The sequence below is a fragment of the Microcebus murinus genome, chromosome 30 (genome assembly GCF_040939455.1).
Source record: "Microcebus murinus isolate Inina chromosome 30, M.murinus_Inina_mat1.0, whole genome shotgun sequence".
Taxonomy (NCBI): Eukaryota; Metazoa; Chordata; class Mammalia; order Primates; family Cheirogaleidae; genus Microcebus; species Microcebus murinus.
Window position 1 is genome coordinate 5996201 of NC_134133.1, and position 17072 is coordinate 6013272.

The following is a 17072-nucleotide window of genomic DNA, read 5'->3' on the forward strand; positions in this document are numbered from 1 at the left end:
GCTGAAGCAGGAGGGTTGCTTAAGCCCAGAAATTCAAGGCTGCAATGAACTATGATGACGCCATTGCACTCCAGCCTGGGCAAGAGAGCAAGACTCTGTCTAAAAAAAAAAAAGAAAAAAGAAAAAGAAAATCTAGCTCTTGCAGGTGAATAGTCCTTCTTTTTGTACCTTCTCTTCTGTTTGTGGTATACAGCAGGATCTTTCTTCTCATTTCTAGTACTTTCTTTACCTGCAGCTTCTGATTCTTCTTCTAGGCATGGTGAAAGGTTTGAACTGGTCCATCTGTTCCCATGAGTATTCCCCCTTTCGGCCAGCCAGCTGTGTTAATAAAATATCTGGCGGCTGGGCGTGGTGGCTCACACCTATAATCCTAGCACTCTGGGAGGCCATAGGGCGTGGTGGCTCACACCTATAATCCTAGCACTCTGGGAGGCCAAGGTGAGAGGATCATTTGAGGTCAGGAGTTTGAGACCAGCCTCAGCAAGAGTGAGACGCTGTCTCTACTAAAAATATAGAAAGAAATTAGCCGGACAACTAAAAGAAAAAATTAGCCAGATGTGGTGGTTCACACCTGTAATCTCAGCCACTTGGGAGGCTGAGGCAGGAGGATCACTTGAGCCCAGGAGTTTGAGGTTGCTGTGAGCTAAGCTGATGCCATGGCACTCTAGCCCGGGCAACAGAGCAAGACTCTTGTCTCAAAAGTGAATGAATAATAAAATAGAATATCTGGCCAAGGCCAGAGCACAGTTGTTGGAAGAGGCACAGACCTCCATGGGCTCATTAGCCTAAGGCTCCCACTCACTGAGCTACATCTCTGGCTTGGGTCAGCATCCACGTGCAAGACCTAAATGTAGAGGCGTCAGCAGCTCATTTTCTTTCTTGTTTTTTTTTTTGAGACAGAGTCTCACTCTGATGCCCAGGCTAGAGTGAGTGCCGTGGCATCAGCCTAGCTCACAGCAACCTCCAACTCCTGGAGTCAAGTGATCCTCCTGCCTCAGCCTCCTGAGTAGCTGGGACTACAGGCATGTGCCATCATGCCCAGATAATTTGTTATATATATATATATATATATATATTTTTTTTTTTAGTTGGCCAATTAATTTCTTTCTATTTTTTAGTAGAGACAGGGGTCTCGCTCTTGGTACAGGCTGGTTTCGAACTCCTGACCTTGAGCGATCCTCCCTCCTCAGCCTCCCATGGTACTAGGATTACAGGCATGAGCCACAGCAGCTCATTTTCTGAGTGGGGGTTCTGAAGAGCAGGGAGTTAGAAGGCTTCTCAAGAAAATGTTCGAAACCTAAAGCAATCTGGGATGCCAAAAGAACTGTGACACTGGTCTCCTCTTTCTCTGGATGCTTCTCTCTCTGGGACATCTTTTCCCGTATGTCTGTCTCTCTTCCATCACCCAGGTCTGCACCATTATTACATTCCAAGTTCTCCATAATTTGGCACCTGGGCCAAATTCTACCCTGGGCAAAAAGACATGGGCAGAAATAGCAATGAGATGCCATTTGGGACCTAGCAAATGGGTAAGGATTTTGTAAATGATGATGCCTAGTGTTAGGGAAGGTGCTGAGAAAAAGGAATTGTCGCATCCTGCTGGTTGAAGTGGGGATAAATATGTATCCCTTTCGGAAGGGCAATTTGTCAGTTGGTATCTAACGCTTTAAAAATGTGCATATCTTTTGCCATAGTAATTCTACTTCTGGGAATTTGTCCTACAGGAATTAGCTATGCACAAAATTCATGTGTGAGAATGTTCGTGATGGAACTCCTGCAAAAAATGGTGGAAAACCCAAATTTCCAGTGACAAAAGACTATTTAACTCATGTTAAAGACATACAGTAAAGGCCAGGCGTGGTGGGTCACGCCTGTAATCCTAGCACTCAGGGAGGCCGAGGTGGGAGGATCGTTTGAGCTCAGGAGTTCAAGACCAGCCTGAGCAAGAGTGGGACCCTGTCTCCAGTATAAATAGAAAGAAATTAGCCAAAAAACTGAGACATAGAAAAAAATTAGCCAGCCACAGCTGTAGTCCCAGCTACCCGGGAGGCTGAGGCAGGAGGATCACTTGAGTCCAGGAGTCTGAGGTTGCCGTGAGTGAGGCTGACACCATGGCAGTCTAGCTCAAGCAAGAGAGTGAAACTATGTCTCCAAAAAAAAAAAAAAAGACATATAGTGAAGTACTACTACAGAGAGATTAAAATCATGTCTTATTAGCATATTTAAAACATGGGAAAATATTCATGCAATATTAAATGGAAAAACAGATTACAAAACCATTATCATATGATTTTATCTTATAAATACATGGAAAGAATATACACCAAAGAGGCCAGGCGCAGTGGCTCACGCCTGTAACCCTAGCACTCTGGGAGGCCGAGGCAGGAGGATCGCTCGAGGTCAGGAGTTTGAGACCAGCCTGAGCAAGAGTGAGACCCCATCTTTACTAAAAATAGAAAAAATTAGCCAGGCATTATGGTGCACACCTGTAGTCCCAGCTCCTCCAGAGAGTGAGGTAGGAGGATTGCTTGAGCCCAGGAGTTTGAGGGTGCTGGTACTCTAGCTTGGGCAACAGAGCAAGACTTAGTCTCAAAAAAACCCAAAAAACAAAAAACAAAAAAACAACATACACCAAAGAATTGCCTGTGATTTGGTGGTAGTAGGATTTGCACAATTTTAATTCTCTTCTTTGTAATTCTCTGCTTTTCCCCAATTCTCCACTGATTACATTGTAGATCAGGAAGGAAAAAGAAAGCCCCACCTTATCTACAAAAGCAAGTAAATCAAGTAAAAGCAGAATAAGAAAGAAATATATTTTGTCCCGTTCCCTCTGTCCTCACTATTGTGATTGAAGGACTGTTATCAATCACGATAGTTATTGTGACAACAATAGCAAATGCTCATGAGGGCTTTTTCCACTGGTGCGGAGAACTTCTTGTGTGTTTTCTTTTAGTCCTTGCCACTCTGGGAGTAAGCAGGTATCCATCTTCTGTCCAAGATGGGCAGCTCGGGCTTGCAGGGAAGTTTAGAACCTCACCCATGGGCAAGCAGCTTCCTGATGAGCCAGGCTTCTAACTCGATCTGATTCCAGAACCCACACTGCCTAAAAGACTCTTCACCCCACAAAACCCAGAAAGAAGTTTCATGTTGCCTCATAACATGTTAAGAAATGCCGCACTCTGGGAGGCTGAGATGGGCAGATTGCTCAAGGTCAAGAGTTCGAAACCAGCCTGAACTAAGAGCGAGACCCCCGTCTCTACTAAAAAATAGAAATTAATTGGCCAACTAAAAATATATATATATATAGAAAAAATTAGCTGGGCATGGTGGCACATGCCTTGTAGTCCCAGCTACTCGAGAGGCTAAGGCAGGAGGATCGCTTGAGCCCAGGAGTTTGAGGTTGCTGTGAGCTAGGCTGACACCACAGCACTCTAGTCCAGGCAACAGAGTGAGACTCTGACTCAAAAAAAAAAAAAAAATGCCATGCTCTGGTGAGACCCAAGTCCACCCAGACCAGGATTCGATCACGAGAAAAGGCACCAGGCAAAGAGCTACCTATGGGTGAGTCTAACCATTCATCATGGAAATGCCTGCTGAAACCGGTATGTGTGATTTCAGCCTGTAACTTCTGCTGCAGTGAGAAGTTTCTTAAAACTTTTAATCTCACGACCAAGGAGCTCTTTGAGTTTGTTTGTGTTTGTTTTTTATTTTTTTTCCCCCTAACTCCACCCTCTTTGAAAGTCTTATATGACTCTAGGCACACCCATCATCCATTTTCCAATACTTGGCACCAAACTGGTTTACAGAAGAAAGTATTGTGTTTCCCCGAAAATAAGACCTACCCATAAAATAAGCCCTAGCAGGATTTCTAAACATTTGTGCAATAGAAGCCCTACCCCGAAAATAAGCCCTAGTGCTGGGCGTGGCTATGAAAATAAGCCCTAGTGATGGGCGTGGCTATGAAAATAAGCCCTAGTGATGGGCGTGGCTACGCAGCGCATCTGCACAACCCATACATGTCGTTGCGGAGTGGGAAAGAAGACGAGCAGCCCTTCTCATCTGCACCGTGAGAGCAGACAGGAGAGATTGGGGCCAGTGGTTCTAAAGGAAATAGAGTTGCAAGGCATTCAGGATGGAATTCGGGGTTTGGAGGGTGATGATGATGTTCCAGAAGAAGATGACTTAACTCTATTTAAATCAATGTAGATGGTTGTACTGCACTTAAAAAAAAAAATAACACATCCCCTGAAAATAAGCCCTAAGGTGTCTTCTTGAAGAATAATAAATATAAGACCCCGTCTTATTTTCTAGGAAACATGGTATCTTCTTTCTGTTCTGCACGCCTATTGGTTGAAGGATGGAGTTCCAAAAGGACAAGAATTGTATCTATCTCAGGAAGCACTGCACCGAAGTCTGGTGTATAGATAGCACCCAGTATAGACAGTCTCAAGATAAGTGTGCTGGCTAATTAATGAATGAATTAGATAGGTCCCAGCTCCTCTGTTCTTTCAGGAGAAGAGCACTATCGTTTTAGTCCATCTGAATTGGAGCACCAGATCTTATTTTCTTCTCGCTTCCACCTATATCGCTTTAGTTGTAGGTTCTTAGCATCTCGAAGTGCTGAGCTCAGAGGAGCCACAGAATTCACCATGGATTTGCACGAAGGAATCGCCACGTCTCTGGTTTGGTTTCTGTGTTTCAAGGCTTTTGCCTGCGAAAGTAAACTTCCCCACCCTCTCTCCCAGAGTAAAACTGCTAGTTCTGCTAACTGGGTCACTTGCCAGAGAGCCAAGATTCTGTCTTTTTACCCCTAGGGCCAAGACCCAGTGAGTTGAGCTCTAAGGACTTACCAAGGCTTTCGATGAATGCCAGTTCCTACAAATATCCCGTACCCTGTCCTCCTGCCCTCAACCACATCTTCCACCTCCAAAGGCAACCTGCCAGATAGTGTCTCTGGAAAGTTCGAGGCAGTCCCTAGCCTCGGGTCACTCACCTGGAGCCCTGGGCAAGGGGTACAAGTCCAAGTTCAGAACTGCTGGCCCTCAGCATAGGTCGTGGGTAAGAAGAACATTTCAAACGAGCTGCCTGATTAAGAATTCTTGAGCCCATTGCAGGTTTCCTGGGAAGCTGGATCAACTGCACAGCTCCAAAGACAACCGTGTTAGAAGTTTGGATGCAGCGTGTTTTTAAAAGTCTATACGAGAGGCCAATTAATTGATGTGTTTGTCTGGTCCAGAAATTAAAGGAGCATTACTCAAGAGGTAGGTGAGAAGCAGTGTCTCTTTGGGGAATTAGAGGAAGGGGATAAGTGAAACCAACTCATGCTGATTCACTTATTTGACAGATACATAGATATTATAATGCATATTATAATTATAGATATCATAGTGCATATAATGCATAGATATATAATATAATGCATAGATATTATAATGCATATATGCATATAATGCATATATAATGCATATGTAGAAATGTAAACAAATAAGTATATGTAACAGATATATAGAAAAGCATACAAATAATAAGTGTGCATAACTTGATGATCATTCATGAACCAGAACCCGGATCAGAAAAGAGACTTTTCTTAGGACATTAGAAGCCCCTCTTAAGTCCCCAAATTTTGCCTATTTTGGATGGAATCATGCAGTACAATGTATTTGGATCTGCTTTTGCTCAACATTGTGTTTTTGAGACTCATACATGCTCTTGACTCTAGCAGTAGTTACTTGATTTGTAATGCTTACAGTATTTCATTTTGTGAACATACCACTATTTATGGGTTTCACTCTTCTTCTTCTTTTATTTATTTTCTTTTTTTGAGAAAGTCTCATTCTGTTGCCCCAGGTAGAGTGCAGTGGCATCATTACAGCTTACTGAAATCTCAAACTCTTGGGCTCAAGTGATTCTCCTGCCTCAGCTTCCCAAGTAGATAGCTGGGACTATAGTAGGCACCTGCCACCACACCTGGCTAATTTTTTCTATTTTTGGTAGAGACAGGGTCTTGCTCTTGCTCTTGCTCAGGCTGGTCTGGTCTTGAACTCCTGACCTCAAGCGATCCTCCCTCCTTGGCCTCCCAGAGTGCTAGGATTACAGGCATGAGCCACCATGCCTGCCTGAGTTCCACTCTTGATGGTTATTCAGACAATTTCCAACTTAGGGCTATTACAAATAGTGTTACTATGACCATTCTAGTACATGACGTGTTTTGATGAACATAGCCACACATTTCTGTTGGGTATATACTTAGGAGTAGTATTGCTCGGTCATAAGTAATGCAAATACTCAACCTTAGTAGATGGTCCCATCCAATTTTCCAATGTGTTTGTGCCAATTTTCATTCCACCAGTAGTACAGTGACTTACCTTTGGGTTTTTAGCATGGTGCTTAGGAGTACAGTTCTGAAACCATCTTACCAGCTATGGGAGCTTGGACATGTTACTCAGCTTCCAAGAGCCTCAATTTTTGCATCTGTGTTATGGGAATGTCAATTATATGCACTGGCTTCAAAGGATGATGTAAAAACTGGCTAGGGTGGGTATTTAACTTAGTGCTGTGTGTGGCATGCAGTAGGCCCTCAGTAATAATTTATCATCTACTAATTGCTCCCCTAGCTTCTTTCCCAAAGAGGGAAGGTCTGTATGTGCCAGGAAGACTGCAATAGAAGCTGGAAGAGATTGATTCGCCTTCGGAGGCACTTGCTACAGCATGTTTGGAATTCCCATTATGTTGTTACCTACGTCAGACTCCAAACTCCGGGGGGTGGGGCACCCAGAAATCTTTACCCAGGTAAGAAAAAGACTGGGATTTGGCTGAAAGCTCCAGAGACAGGGCAGGAAAGAACTTTTCCGTTTGCACGCGGGCACACACTAAACCCCCAAGCAAAATAAAACAAACAAAACAGAGCCGAGGAATTCTCTTGCAAAAAAAATGATCACAACGTTTCAGGTTCTTCTCCAATGCACCATCCAACTCAGATCCACGCTGCCTGCCCAGCAAATTTACAGAAGTTTTTTGGGGAAATCTGAAATGGTCTCGTCTCACCCTTTTCCCCCTTCCCATCCCTTTTCCCTGCCGGCTTAACTCCTGCTCTCAGCACTTAACGCTAATACCTTTGGGCAGCCTCCACCTCGGAGTTTAACCAGCTGCCAAGTTAAATAACGCCGGGGATCCTAAGCCGTCTCCTTCCCAGGGAGTCGGAAATCGACCAACATCTCCAAACTATGCAGGATCAGTCACTCACAAAAATGCCCTTTTATTTCGAATATACAATATGTGTGTGTCTATCTGTGCATTACATCTTATACAGAAATATATAATTGCTCTTCATGAACAATTATTTCCTTCGGGCTGCACACCAAAATCACGTAGCAAAAGGAAAACCCAGGCTGGGCAAGACTTTCCCTCTCTGCGCCCACAAAATGCCAGGTCCGCCGGTAAATTGTTGCAAGCGAGTGTTGGATCAGACTTTCGATTAAAAGGCATTTCTGGTGAAGTGTTCTCGACAGTATAAGAGCATATACATGCATGCATATCCACGGCATGCAAGTATAGGTTTGTGATTATATACGATCCATCCAGGGCAGAGAAAAGAGCCCACCAAACTTGCACAGATAGAAACTGTAGATCTGCTCTTTTGGAAGACTCCCTCTGGCCTAGGAGCACTCAAACGCGGCCCAGATTTCTGAAGACGCAGGGAAGGTCCTTGGATGTGTGATCTCGGAGGGAGTTGGAAGGATCCTGAAAATCCTGATTTAAGTTTGCTCCACGGCCCCTCCTCCCCTCCACACCCCCGCCCCGGGCTGCAAAGCCGGTAGCCCCTGGCTATTAGGAGCCTCTGCCGTTCCAGGGTGCAAACTAGTCTGTGGGTGCACTGAGATTTGCAAACCGGTGCCTGAATGCGACCGGTGCTGGAAATCAGCCGCGGGGAGCCGTGAGACTGGTGCTCGGCCACCTCGGCTGCGATCACAGCAGCCTCCCAAAGGATGCAGGCAGATGCAACGGTTCTGGCCCATCTGTCCCTAGAGGCCCGGGCCTGGGACTGTGCTCTGGTGCCCTGCGCCAGTCCCCGGGACCCGGGCGCTCTCTGGCGCGCCCGGCCGGGGTGTCTGGGGCTCTTTGTCTCCTGACAGCACTAATCCCAAGAACAAGGCACACCGAAGGCACAGAGGCCCCTACGTCTTGGACAAGCCTGCCACCGGCAAGCCTGCTCGAATGTTTTCAATAAAATGCTTCCTGGGGAAAAAAAAAAAAGGAGAATCGCAAAAGAATCTCTCTTCAGAAGTTAATCTATTTTCAGCAGCAGTTAAGCGCGGCACCAAGTAAATCAGATTCTAAATGTCCCTCTTGAAAGAAGGAAGAGATGGAGAAAGGAAGGAAGGAAGGAAGGAAGTGGGGAGGAGGAGGAGAAGGACATTCCTTAATCCATAAAGTTTGTTTGGTTTTTGGTTTGGGCTTGGGGTTCCCCCCCCAGAAAAAAAAAAAACAAGTAACGGAGGAGCAGGGTGAAAGAATATCAAATCTGCCCAGTGCAGTGTTTTTCCCAAACTCAGCAGTCCTGAGCGACCCTTCTCCCCCAAGCAGCTCAACACCCCGAGAGACCACATGCATAGGATGATGTGTGTGCATTGCAACCAGATGAGAAAATAATAATGATTTTAAAAAATATAGTGCCCCTTGGCATCCAGAGCCAGCGGGACTGAAATTGCAACACCTTCTCCGAGTGGAAATGCTTGCCTTTTCCTTGGGTGGTGCAAATGTGTGAGCTTTTTGCACAAGAAAGGGATTTTCCTCTGAAGCTGTCTACACTGCCGATGGCGGTCTGCTCAGTAATTTGTCCTAAAGTGAGGGTGATTTCTGGCATTAAAAAAAAAAAAAAGCAAAAAAAAACTTTTTTTTTTTTTTTAAAAAAACAAAAAGTCATCATTACAGTGGTTCGGGTTAGTGACCATAAAATGGCCAGAGGGAAGGGGCGGGGGGGGGGGAGGCTCAGCTCTGGCTGCGCCAGTCATATTTAATATGCTTCCCACAAGAGAAGCTCCTGTAAAATCAATAGACAGCCGCCAGCTGTGCTTAAACCTGCGATTTCAATTAAAACGCTGTTGCTCCAGTCCTTGGGGCTGGGCCGGGATCCGCAATCAGTGGTGTGCCGCTCGCTGGGCCGGGGCGCAGCATCGCACCGCAGTGGATCCCAGAGGTCGCGGCCTGCCCGGGTCCCCGAGGTCCCCTGGGCGCCCAGCTCTGCAGCGTGGGAAGGACACAGGCCACAAAGAGGCTTCAGGCCTAACCCAGGCGGTGTTTCCCTAAGGCTGCCGGGGTGTTGGGGCCACAGCGAGGGCCACATGGCTGGGGCTCTCCGAAGGAAATAGGCCTGAAGCCGAGGCCTGGGGCTGGGGAGCCCCCCATGGCGGATCCAGGCCCCCGGGGGCCTCGAGCCAGGCTGCCTGCGGTGGGCCTGGGTGCCCCGGAATTTTCCATGCACGCCCTGGGAATCTGGCCTGCGTGGTGGAGCGAGCTGGGGCCTAGCAGGCCTTTGCTGGCCTGGCTTGCAGCTGCGACCACGACCACGTGCCTCCCCGTGGTCAGGTGGCCTGCTGGGTCCCCTTCTCCAAAAGGCAGCAGCCCCTCCACAGTTGGAGCTCGTGTTCCAGTCTGGATTGGGAGCGAGACTGAGCCTTCCAGAGTGTCACCATGGCCTGGGCCCGCTTCTACTGGAAAATCAATGGCTTTAAGGGACAGGACTCTTCTACTGGGAAATCGTGGCTTTAAGGGACAGGACTTGTGGTGGGTGGAGTGAAGGGGGTTAGGAGAACTATTTTCATGAATGGATCCACATCCCTGAAACATCTGCTTGTCCCTGGAGCCTTGTATTGCTTGCTCTTCATGTCGAGTTATTTTGGATTTTTCCCCACTGAAAATGTGTTCGCAGAACAGTCTCCTCTAATCCCCCAGACCCCTCCATCACACTCCCTAAAATTGCGAGATTTTAAACATTTCTATAGTTGTCCCTCTTTTCCTAATAAGCAGTTCAGCAAAAAAAAAAAAAAAAAAAAAAAAAGATGCTGGGAATGAGAATGAATTTGGGGGGTGGGGGGCAGGGAATGGAAATCTCAGCTCTGCCTCCACCAAGAGCCACGGTCCTTCAGTCCTCTATTATTCTGCCTGAAATCATCTCGTTTACAGAAAATATTTGTTTGCACTATTAGTTGGTACTGGAGTTAATTACTCAATGTGTTAACGTGAAGTAATATGTATAAAAGTAGGATCAGTGTTTATTGTGTGGGTGAGCTGTTGAGCGGTGCTTGAATAAACTGCAATTAGGGTTAGATAGAGATTAATTAACATGTGAGTGGCAAGGTGTAAAATAGTTTCCAACCCTCCACTTCAATATAATCTGCAAGGGAGGGAAGGGAGAAGTTTGTGGAAGCTAATTAAATACTTTCATAAAAGCCAGTGTATTCACCCAACATTTGGAAAGAGAGGCACATTAGAGGCAACTTGTTTTTACCCAAATGTTTTCTTTCTGTGGAGGTAGCACTCCTTTTGTGATGCCGGCGGCGAGAGAGGGAGATGGCTTATGCAGCCACAAAAAGCGCTAGGGATGATGGCAAGGCAGGTTCATGGGAAGCCCCTGGAAGCCTTTCAGCCGGATGGAGCTTTCAAACCAGCAGATCTTTCAAGCTGCTGCTGCGGAGATCAACAATTACCCAATTTGGAAAAAGGGTTGGGATGCGGTGGCGCACTGGGGCCAAACGGGATCCGCAGTGAAAGTCGGGATAGAAACTCGGGTCTCGAGATGGCTGCAGGGGTATGCAGGGGCATTGACATTGTTTCAATGTCGGGGTGAGTTGGTTTGTTTCGTGTGTGGTGGGGAAGGAGTGATCTGGGCTCTCCTGTTCACAGGGACATAGGGATGGGGGTGCATTAGGGCTGGAATTCCGCCTCTCTGAACATCTCCTAAATTAAATGGGCTGTGTGGAAATACTTCCTCCAAACATGCAGAAACCTCTTTCTAGCTTGGAAATCTGGAAACTGGGGTGGGGGTGAGATTAAAAGAACACACCTAATGATTGCTGAATTTTGTAGGGGGCAGTTTCAGAGTCTGGCAGGGTGACAACATTAACCTGCTGCAGTCCACCTCCGGGTCACTTTCTTCCCAAGGGGACTCCTCTTTGTTCGCCTCTTTGCTTTCCAAATGTGCTCGTCCTTTTCCTTACCTGCTAAGCCCAGATCTTGCCTAAAATTGTCTGCTAAGGGAGCTGCAACTGGATGGGTGGATAGAAAGAGAAGTTCTGAAGGGAAAACGAAGTGATTTCCGTGAAATTAAAACTCGAGCTGTCCCTCACCATGCCTTGGTGGTTTTCTGGAGATGCTTTGCAGAGCAGAGGGGGCCTGGGATAGGACACTCAGCCCCCCCATGACCTGCTCCCCAGTGAAGGAGGGGAGGGTTAGCCTCACCAGCACTCTCTCTCGGGCTGCCCATGATCGTGTGTCTTTGGAGATGGAATTCACTATCAAACCCTCAACCCTGTTTGCTCATATTATACCCACCGTAATCCTCTTAAACTGTGGCTGCGGCCACAAAGCTCGTGGTCTTGCAAAAGCCGGCTGGCAAGATATAATTGTCCCGCGAACAAAACCGGCCAAAAGTTTTCAAAAAACCCCTGCACCCCCTCCTCTCTCTGCCCCTAAACCTAATTCTCTCGCTGGCTCTCTGGCTAGCCACCCCCCCAGCCCCATAAGAACCCTCAGCCTCGACCACTTTTGTTGTAGCCAAGAGCACCCGGCCTGTTGAAAGTGCTGGAGCGTCTTTGAGCAGTTTGTTGTGATACGCAGGTGGAAGGGTCTGCAAACATGAATTCAGCCCCTCCAAACCGAGCGCGGAGCGCGCTGCTTTTGTGCGCCAGGCACAAAACGCTGAATTCCTCCGAACTTACTTGGGGCCTGTCTAGAAAAGGCCCTTTTCTTCCCTCTGCTTGTACCTCTGGCCACACTAAGTCTCTGCCCGCCCCCCTTCGGGGCCCCCCTCCCTCTCCTCTCTGATAATCCTTCTCTTTATTTTAGAAAAACACAAAACCCGGTTCCACGCGGCGCTTTAGTGGGTAAAAGTGAAAGAGCTGCCTTGGCAGAATTCAGCCCTATGAATCACTTCGGAAAATTGGTTCGACTGAATGGCATTAGGAGGAAAAACGTTTTAATAGGATCCAGGGGAGGTTCTGCTGTTTCAATCTGCTCCTTAAACAGGTGGAGATTGGACCTTATCAATTATACAAACAGTAAGTACCCGTCCGCGGGGAGGGCCGCGCTCCGAAGGCTCCCCGCGCGCGCGCAGCCCCGAAACCCGCAGCAGCGCCAGGCTGTGCCTCGGAAACCCGATCAGAAATCAGCCATCCTGATCGATCAGGGTCTCAGATAGTCTTCGGGCCCCCTCGCTGCAGTCCCCCCCACCCACGCCCCCCAGTCTCGGACGCGGGGCCAGCCGGGACGCTGGTACCGCCGGTCCCCGCGCGCGGCCTGGCTCCCGGGGACGCTGCGGGGTCGTCGTTGGGCGGCGGGAGCTCTCTCCCGACCTCCGACGCCAGCCCAGGCGAGCTCGTTGCTCTTGCATAAATTAATATTTCCCCATTAGCAAGTCCCCCCCCAGCCCCCTCCGAACGCGGCTCCCGCGTTCATGCGCCACATCCTAATGAGGTAATTATCTTTTGCGCGTGTTCGGGGCTGGCGCCGGCTCCGTGGGTAAATGGCAGTTTATTAGCACGATGCCCAGCTCGGCTGCGGAGGGCTAAGGGACACTTGGGCGACGAGGCTGACACCCAGAGGGGCCCCATGGGGCGGCGCGCCCGGGACCCCCCCGCCCTTCCCGCGTCCCCCAAACCTGCAGGCCTCCAAAGTTGTGAATCACGCACGGAACTCCGCCTGGGTTTGGGTTTGGGCTCCCCCCCCTTTCCTTCCACCGGCAAAACCATCACGATTCCTCCCCCTCCCCCTCCCGTCTCTTCCCTCCTTCCCGATTCGCAAACCGCTCGCACTTTCCCGAGGGGAGCGCGGGCGCCAGTTGCCTCCTTTTAAAGTTTGAGGGGCGGCGGCGGCGGCGGCCGGCAGGCGCGGGGGAACACAGGGGCCGCTGCCGGAGCTGCGCCGCCACCCATGTCATTCCACTTCAAGTGACTTCATGTGATGTCAGCTGAATGTAAAAGACAGTGATCTCACACGCGGAGGGGAAGATGTTTGCCATCAAAATGTGACAAGAAGAGACACGCTGCATGGCTCGGAACGCATCGCCTTGGTGGTGGGGGAAAGAGGTAAATGCGAGGTGGCTCTCCCGGTCCTCTGTAACTTTGCCCCTTCGCTGTCCAGTCCCCAGCGCGCGTGGCGGAGGCCCCGGTCCAGGGAAGGGTTCAGGGGGGTTAATTTGAGGCTCTTTCGCCCCCCCCCACTCCTTTTCCTTTGTAAACCCTCCCCCTTCGTCCCCTTTTCAAAGTCCCAGGGCAGGGGCTGGTGGGTTCCTTTGCGCGCAGGGTTAATGGGCGGTAATTTGGTACCCTTGGGTGCACTTTGTTCTGCCCCCGTTCATTTGAATGCAAATGGGTGACCCGGGCCCGACTAGGTGCTTATTAAATTGCAGTTTCACCCAGCCACCCACCCACCCACCCCTGCCTTTTCCGGAATGCAGACTTAGAGGAGAGAGGCTGCGCCCCGGCCCGGCCCGGCCCGGCCCGGCTCGGCGCGTCATGGCAAGCTCAGCTTCCCTGGAGACCATGGTGCCCCCGGCCTGCCCGCGCGCTGGAGCGTCGCCGGCCACTTCCAAGACGCTGGCCTTCTCCATCGAGCGCATCATGGCCAAGACGTCGGAGCCCCGCGCGCCCTTTGAGCCCCGGCCTGGAGCGCTCGAGGCGGACGGCAGCCAGAGCAAGAAACTGCTCAACCTCTGCTCGCCGCTGCCCTGCATGATCCCGCTGCAGCCCCTGGGCTACGAGGTGCCGTCAAAGACACTGCTCAGTTACTCGGAGCTCTGGAAGAGCAGCCTCCGGGCGGGCGGCGGTGGAGGCGGCGGCGGCGGCGGCGGCGGGGGGGCCCCGGTGTGCGGCGCCAGCGGCTTGTGCAAAACCAACTGTGGCGTGTGCTGCAAGGCCGAGCTGGGCCTGGCGCCGTCTGCGCTGCCCACGGGCAGGGTCATCAAGCCGCAGGTCATCAACCAGGCCGTGGGGCTGCCGGCCAGCGGCTCGCTCTACTACTTCAACTACCTGGACTCGGCCGCGTACCCGCCGTCTGAGCTCCTGGGCGGCCACCTCTTCCCGTCCGGCCTCCTCAACGCGCAGGCCCCCGCCGCCCTGGCCGCGCACCCCAAGCTCTTTCTGCTGGAGAACGCCAAGCTGGCGGGCCTGGCTGCGGACAAGTTCCCCCACCCGGCCCCCTACCCCCACAAGGAGCGCCTGCCCGCGCCGCTGGAGCAGGTGCTGAAGGAGAACTCGGCCCTGGGCGCCGAGCGCGGCGGCGTCAAGGGCCACAGCAAGCTGCCAGGGGCCTCCGCGGACGGCAAGCCCAAAAACTTCACCTGCGAGGTGTGCGGCAAGGTGAGGCCGGAGTCGGGGAGGGGCGGGGAGGGGCCGCCGGCAGCTGGGGCAGCCCGGAACGCCCCCTTCTCTAGCTGGGGAGCAGCCCAGTCGCTGCCTGCTCACATTGGAAACCTCGCTGGGACTCAGTTTCCCATTCTGTAAAGTGGGGATGCCCGCGTCAGCGGCCACACAGTTTTGGTGTGAGCAGCAGGTTGGGAAACACTTTTTACAAACCAGAGGAGGCTCTGGTTTCTGAAGGGGGGGGTGATGGTTGGGGGAGACGAGGCTGTGATCCCCAGAGGCTGATGGGAGGGCCCTGGGACGGACGCGCCACAAGGTCCTCTCGTGTCTTTCCATCAGGTGTTTAATGCTCATTATAACCTCACCCGCCACATGCCGGTCCACACCGGAGCCAGACCCTTCGTGTGCAAAGTCTGCGGCAAGGGCTTTCGCCAGGCCAGCACACTCTGCAGACACAAAATTATCCACACCCAGGTACGTGGCCCCTGCTCGGGCCCACAGGGTGCCAACCTCCCTCCCACCCCAGCGCCCGAGCCTCAGCGGTGGATGGCGTTGGGGAGAGGTGGCCAAGGAGTCCCCTTTACCCTCTGGGCTTGGGGGGTGTGTGGGGGTAGGGAATGTCCCTTCGAGGTGTGCCTGGGGTCGCCTCTCCAGGCCAGGGGCTCGGCCTCACCGTGCGCGCGCCCCTCTCCGCAGGAAAAGCCGCACAAATGCAACCAGTGCGGCAAAGCCTTCAACCGCAGCTCCACGCTCAACACGCACATCCGCATCCACGCAGGCTACAAGCCCTTCGTCTGCGAATTTTGCGGCAAAGGCTTCCACCAAAAAGGTAACAGGCCACGGCCGAGGCCCGCTCCTCACCTCGGCTCTCGGGCGTCGGCGGAGAGGGATCCGGAGGGAGGCGGCGCGAAGGCTGCGGGCGCGGGCGCGGGCGCAGCTTTTCTTTGGAATCGGGTTGTGCCGGGTGTAGATGGAAGCTCTTCCGGCGGGGTGAGCAGCCCGCGCTGCGTGCAGGCTCGGCGCACCCGGACAGCCCGCATTGGGGAGGGAGGCGGGATGGAAGGAGACAGAGGGAAAGGAAGTAGGGAAAGGAAGAGGGTACAGCTCTATAGGAAAAGGGTCCCTTTGTAGCCGGGACTCCCCTTTCAAATGAAAAAAAAAAAAAAAATTCGAGACCAAATCCAGCTCCAGGGAACAATTTAAGACTCGCGCGCAGCCTGTACGGTCCCCAGAGCCCCCAGGCCTGGTGCCCAGCACGGGATTTCCAAGACACTTTTGGCTGTCCTGGTGGTCGTTGGGGGCCCGAGAGGGAATAACCTTAAAAATTTTTATCAGGGGGGCAAAAAATAAGCGACAAAGCCTGGGTTCGTGCGAATTTCTTGCAGCAAGGCGTCAGCCGGGAGAAAGAGCCGGGGCGTCTCGGGGGCTGCTCAGAAGTGTCCCGGAGCGCGGCGGGAGGGACGCTGCCCGGGCCAGTGTGCCGGGCAGGGCAGGCGAGCGGGGCAGCTCCCCGGGACTCAGCCCTGGGTCCTGTCGAGCGAGCCCCGGGCTTGACGCATACGAAGTTTGACAACTTCTTCACTCGAAGAGGTCGCGCCCGACTAGCCAAGCTTTTTTTTTTTTTTTTTTGCTTTTTTTTTTTTAAATTTTGCGCAGGCACCTGGGACAATCCTCCCCCCGCCCCCCTTTCCATTGCATACCCCTACTTTGTCCTTTTTGGTCTCTTGCAGGGAACTACAAGAACCACAAGCTGACCCACAGCGGCGAGAAGCAGTACAAATGCACCATCTGCAACAAGGCCTTCCACCAAGTCTACAACCTGACCTTCCACATGCACACCCACAACGACAAGAAGCCTTTCACGTGCGCCACTTGCGGCAAAGGGTTTTGCAGAAACTTTGACTTAAAGAAACACGTGCGCAAACTCCACGACAGCGTGGGCCCGGCGGCCCCCTCGGCCAAGGACCCGACCAGGACGGCGCAGAGCTGAGAGCTGCTGCCTCGCCCTCCCTGCCCGCCCCTGCCGTCCCCAAAACAGATCACACGTATAAACTTATTTCTAAAAATTAAAAGAGAGAAAAAAAAAAAACAACTATAGCAGAGAGGCTAAAATCTATTTATCGAAACCAGCATATTTTTGGAAAGCGAAACGTTTCCTCGATGACTGGCAGCAAAAAAACGCGTGGCTCCCACCTTTGTATATTCAGGAAACTTATTTAAACCCGGTGCGCTGAAACATATTTAATCCGAGGCCTCGGCTTCTCCTCGGGCAGCCGGTTGTAACCCCAGCCTGTCACCGTGAGCGCCCCGGAAGAGCTCAGCGCCCCCATTCATCTTTATACAGCCATGTAAATCCTCCTGTACAAGCCAACACGGAATATATACACATATGACTCAATAAACAGAATCATGAGTGCGCGTTTTATTTCCCCTCCGCCCTTTCCCCTCGCCGTGGGGTCAGCTCAGCCACCCCGAGGAACGGGAAGGACACACGCG

The 17072-nt window shown here is 51.2% G+C and overlaps 1 protein-coding gene across 1 annotated transcript; it reads left to right on the forward strand.

Moving 5' to 3' along the window:
- The first annotated feature begins 13026 nt into the window (after window positions 1–13026).
- Window positions 13027–16983, forward strand: FEZF2 (FEZ family zinc finger 2). The gene is made up of 5 exons (XM_012748375.3): window positions 13027–13301; window positions 13673–14573; window positions 14916–15050; window positions 15273–15405; window positions 16307–16983. The coding sequence occupies exons 2-5, from the start codon at window positions 13731–13733 to the stop codon at window positions 16564–16566; spliced, it is 1371 nt and encodes a 456-aa protein (XP_012603829.1). The 5' UTR covers window positions 13027–13301; window positions 13673–13730; the 3' UTR covers window positions 16567–16983.
- The last annotated feature ends 89 nt before the right edge of the window (window positions 16984–17072 follow it).

What these genes read in the sequence shown, in the direction of transcription:
- FEZF2 (XM_012748375.3), top strand. Translation starts at nt 13,731, where the DNA reads ATGGCAAGCTCAGCTTCCCTGGAGACCATGGTGCCCCCGGCCTGCCCG. An exon ending in CCTGCGAGGTGTGCGGCAAG is followed by an intron (nt 14,574 to 14,915) that starts GTGAGGCCGGAG and finishes TCTTTCCATCAG; the next exon opens with GTGTTTAATGCTCATTATAA. An exon ending in CAAAGGCTTCCACCAAAAAG is followed by an intron (nt 15,406 to 16,306) that starts GTAACAGGCCAC and finishes GGTCTCTTGCAG; the next exon opens with GGAACTACAAGAACCACAAG.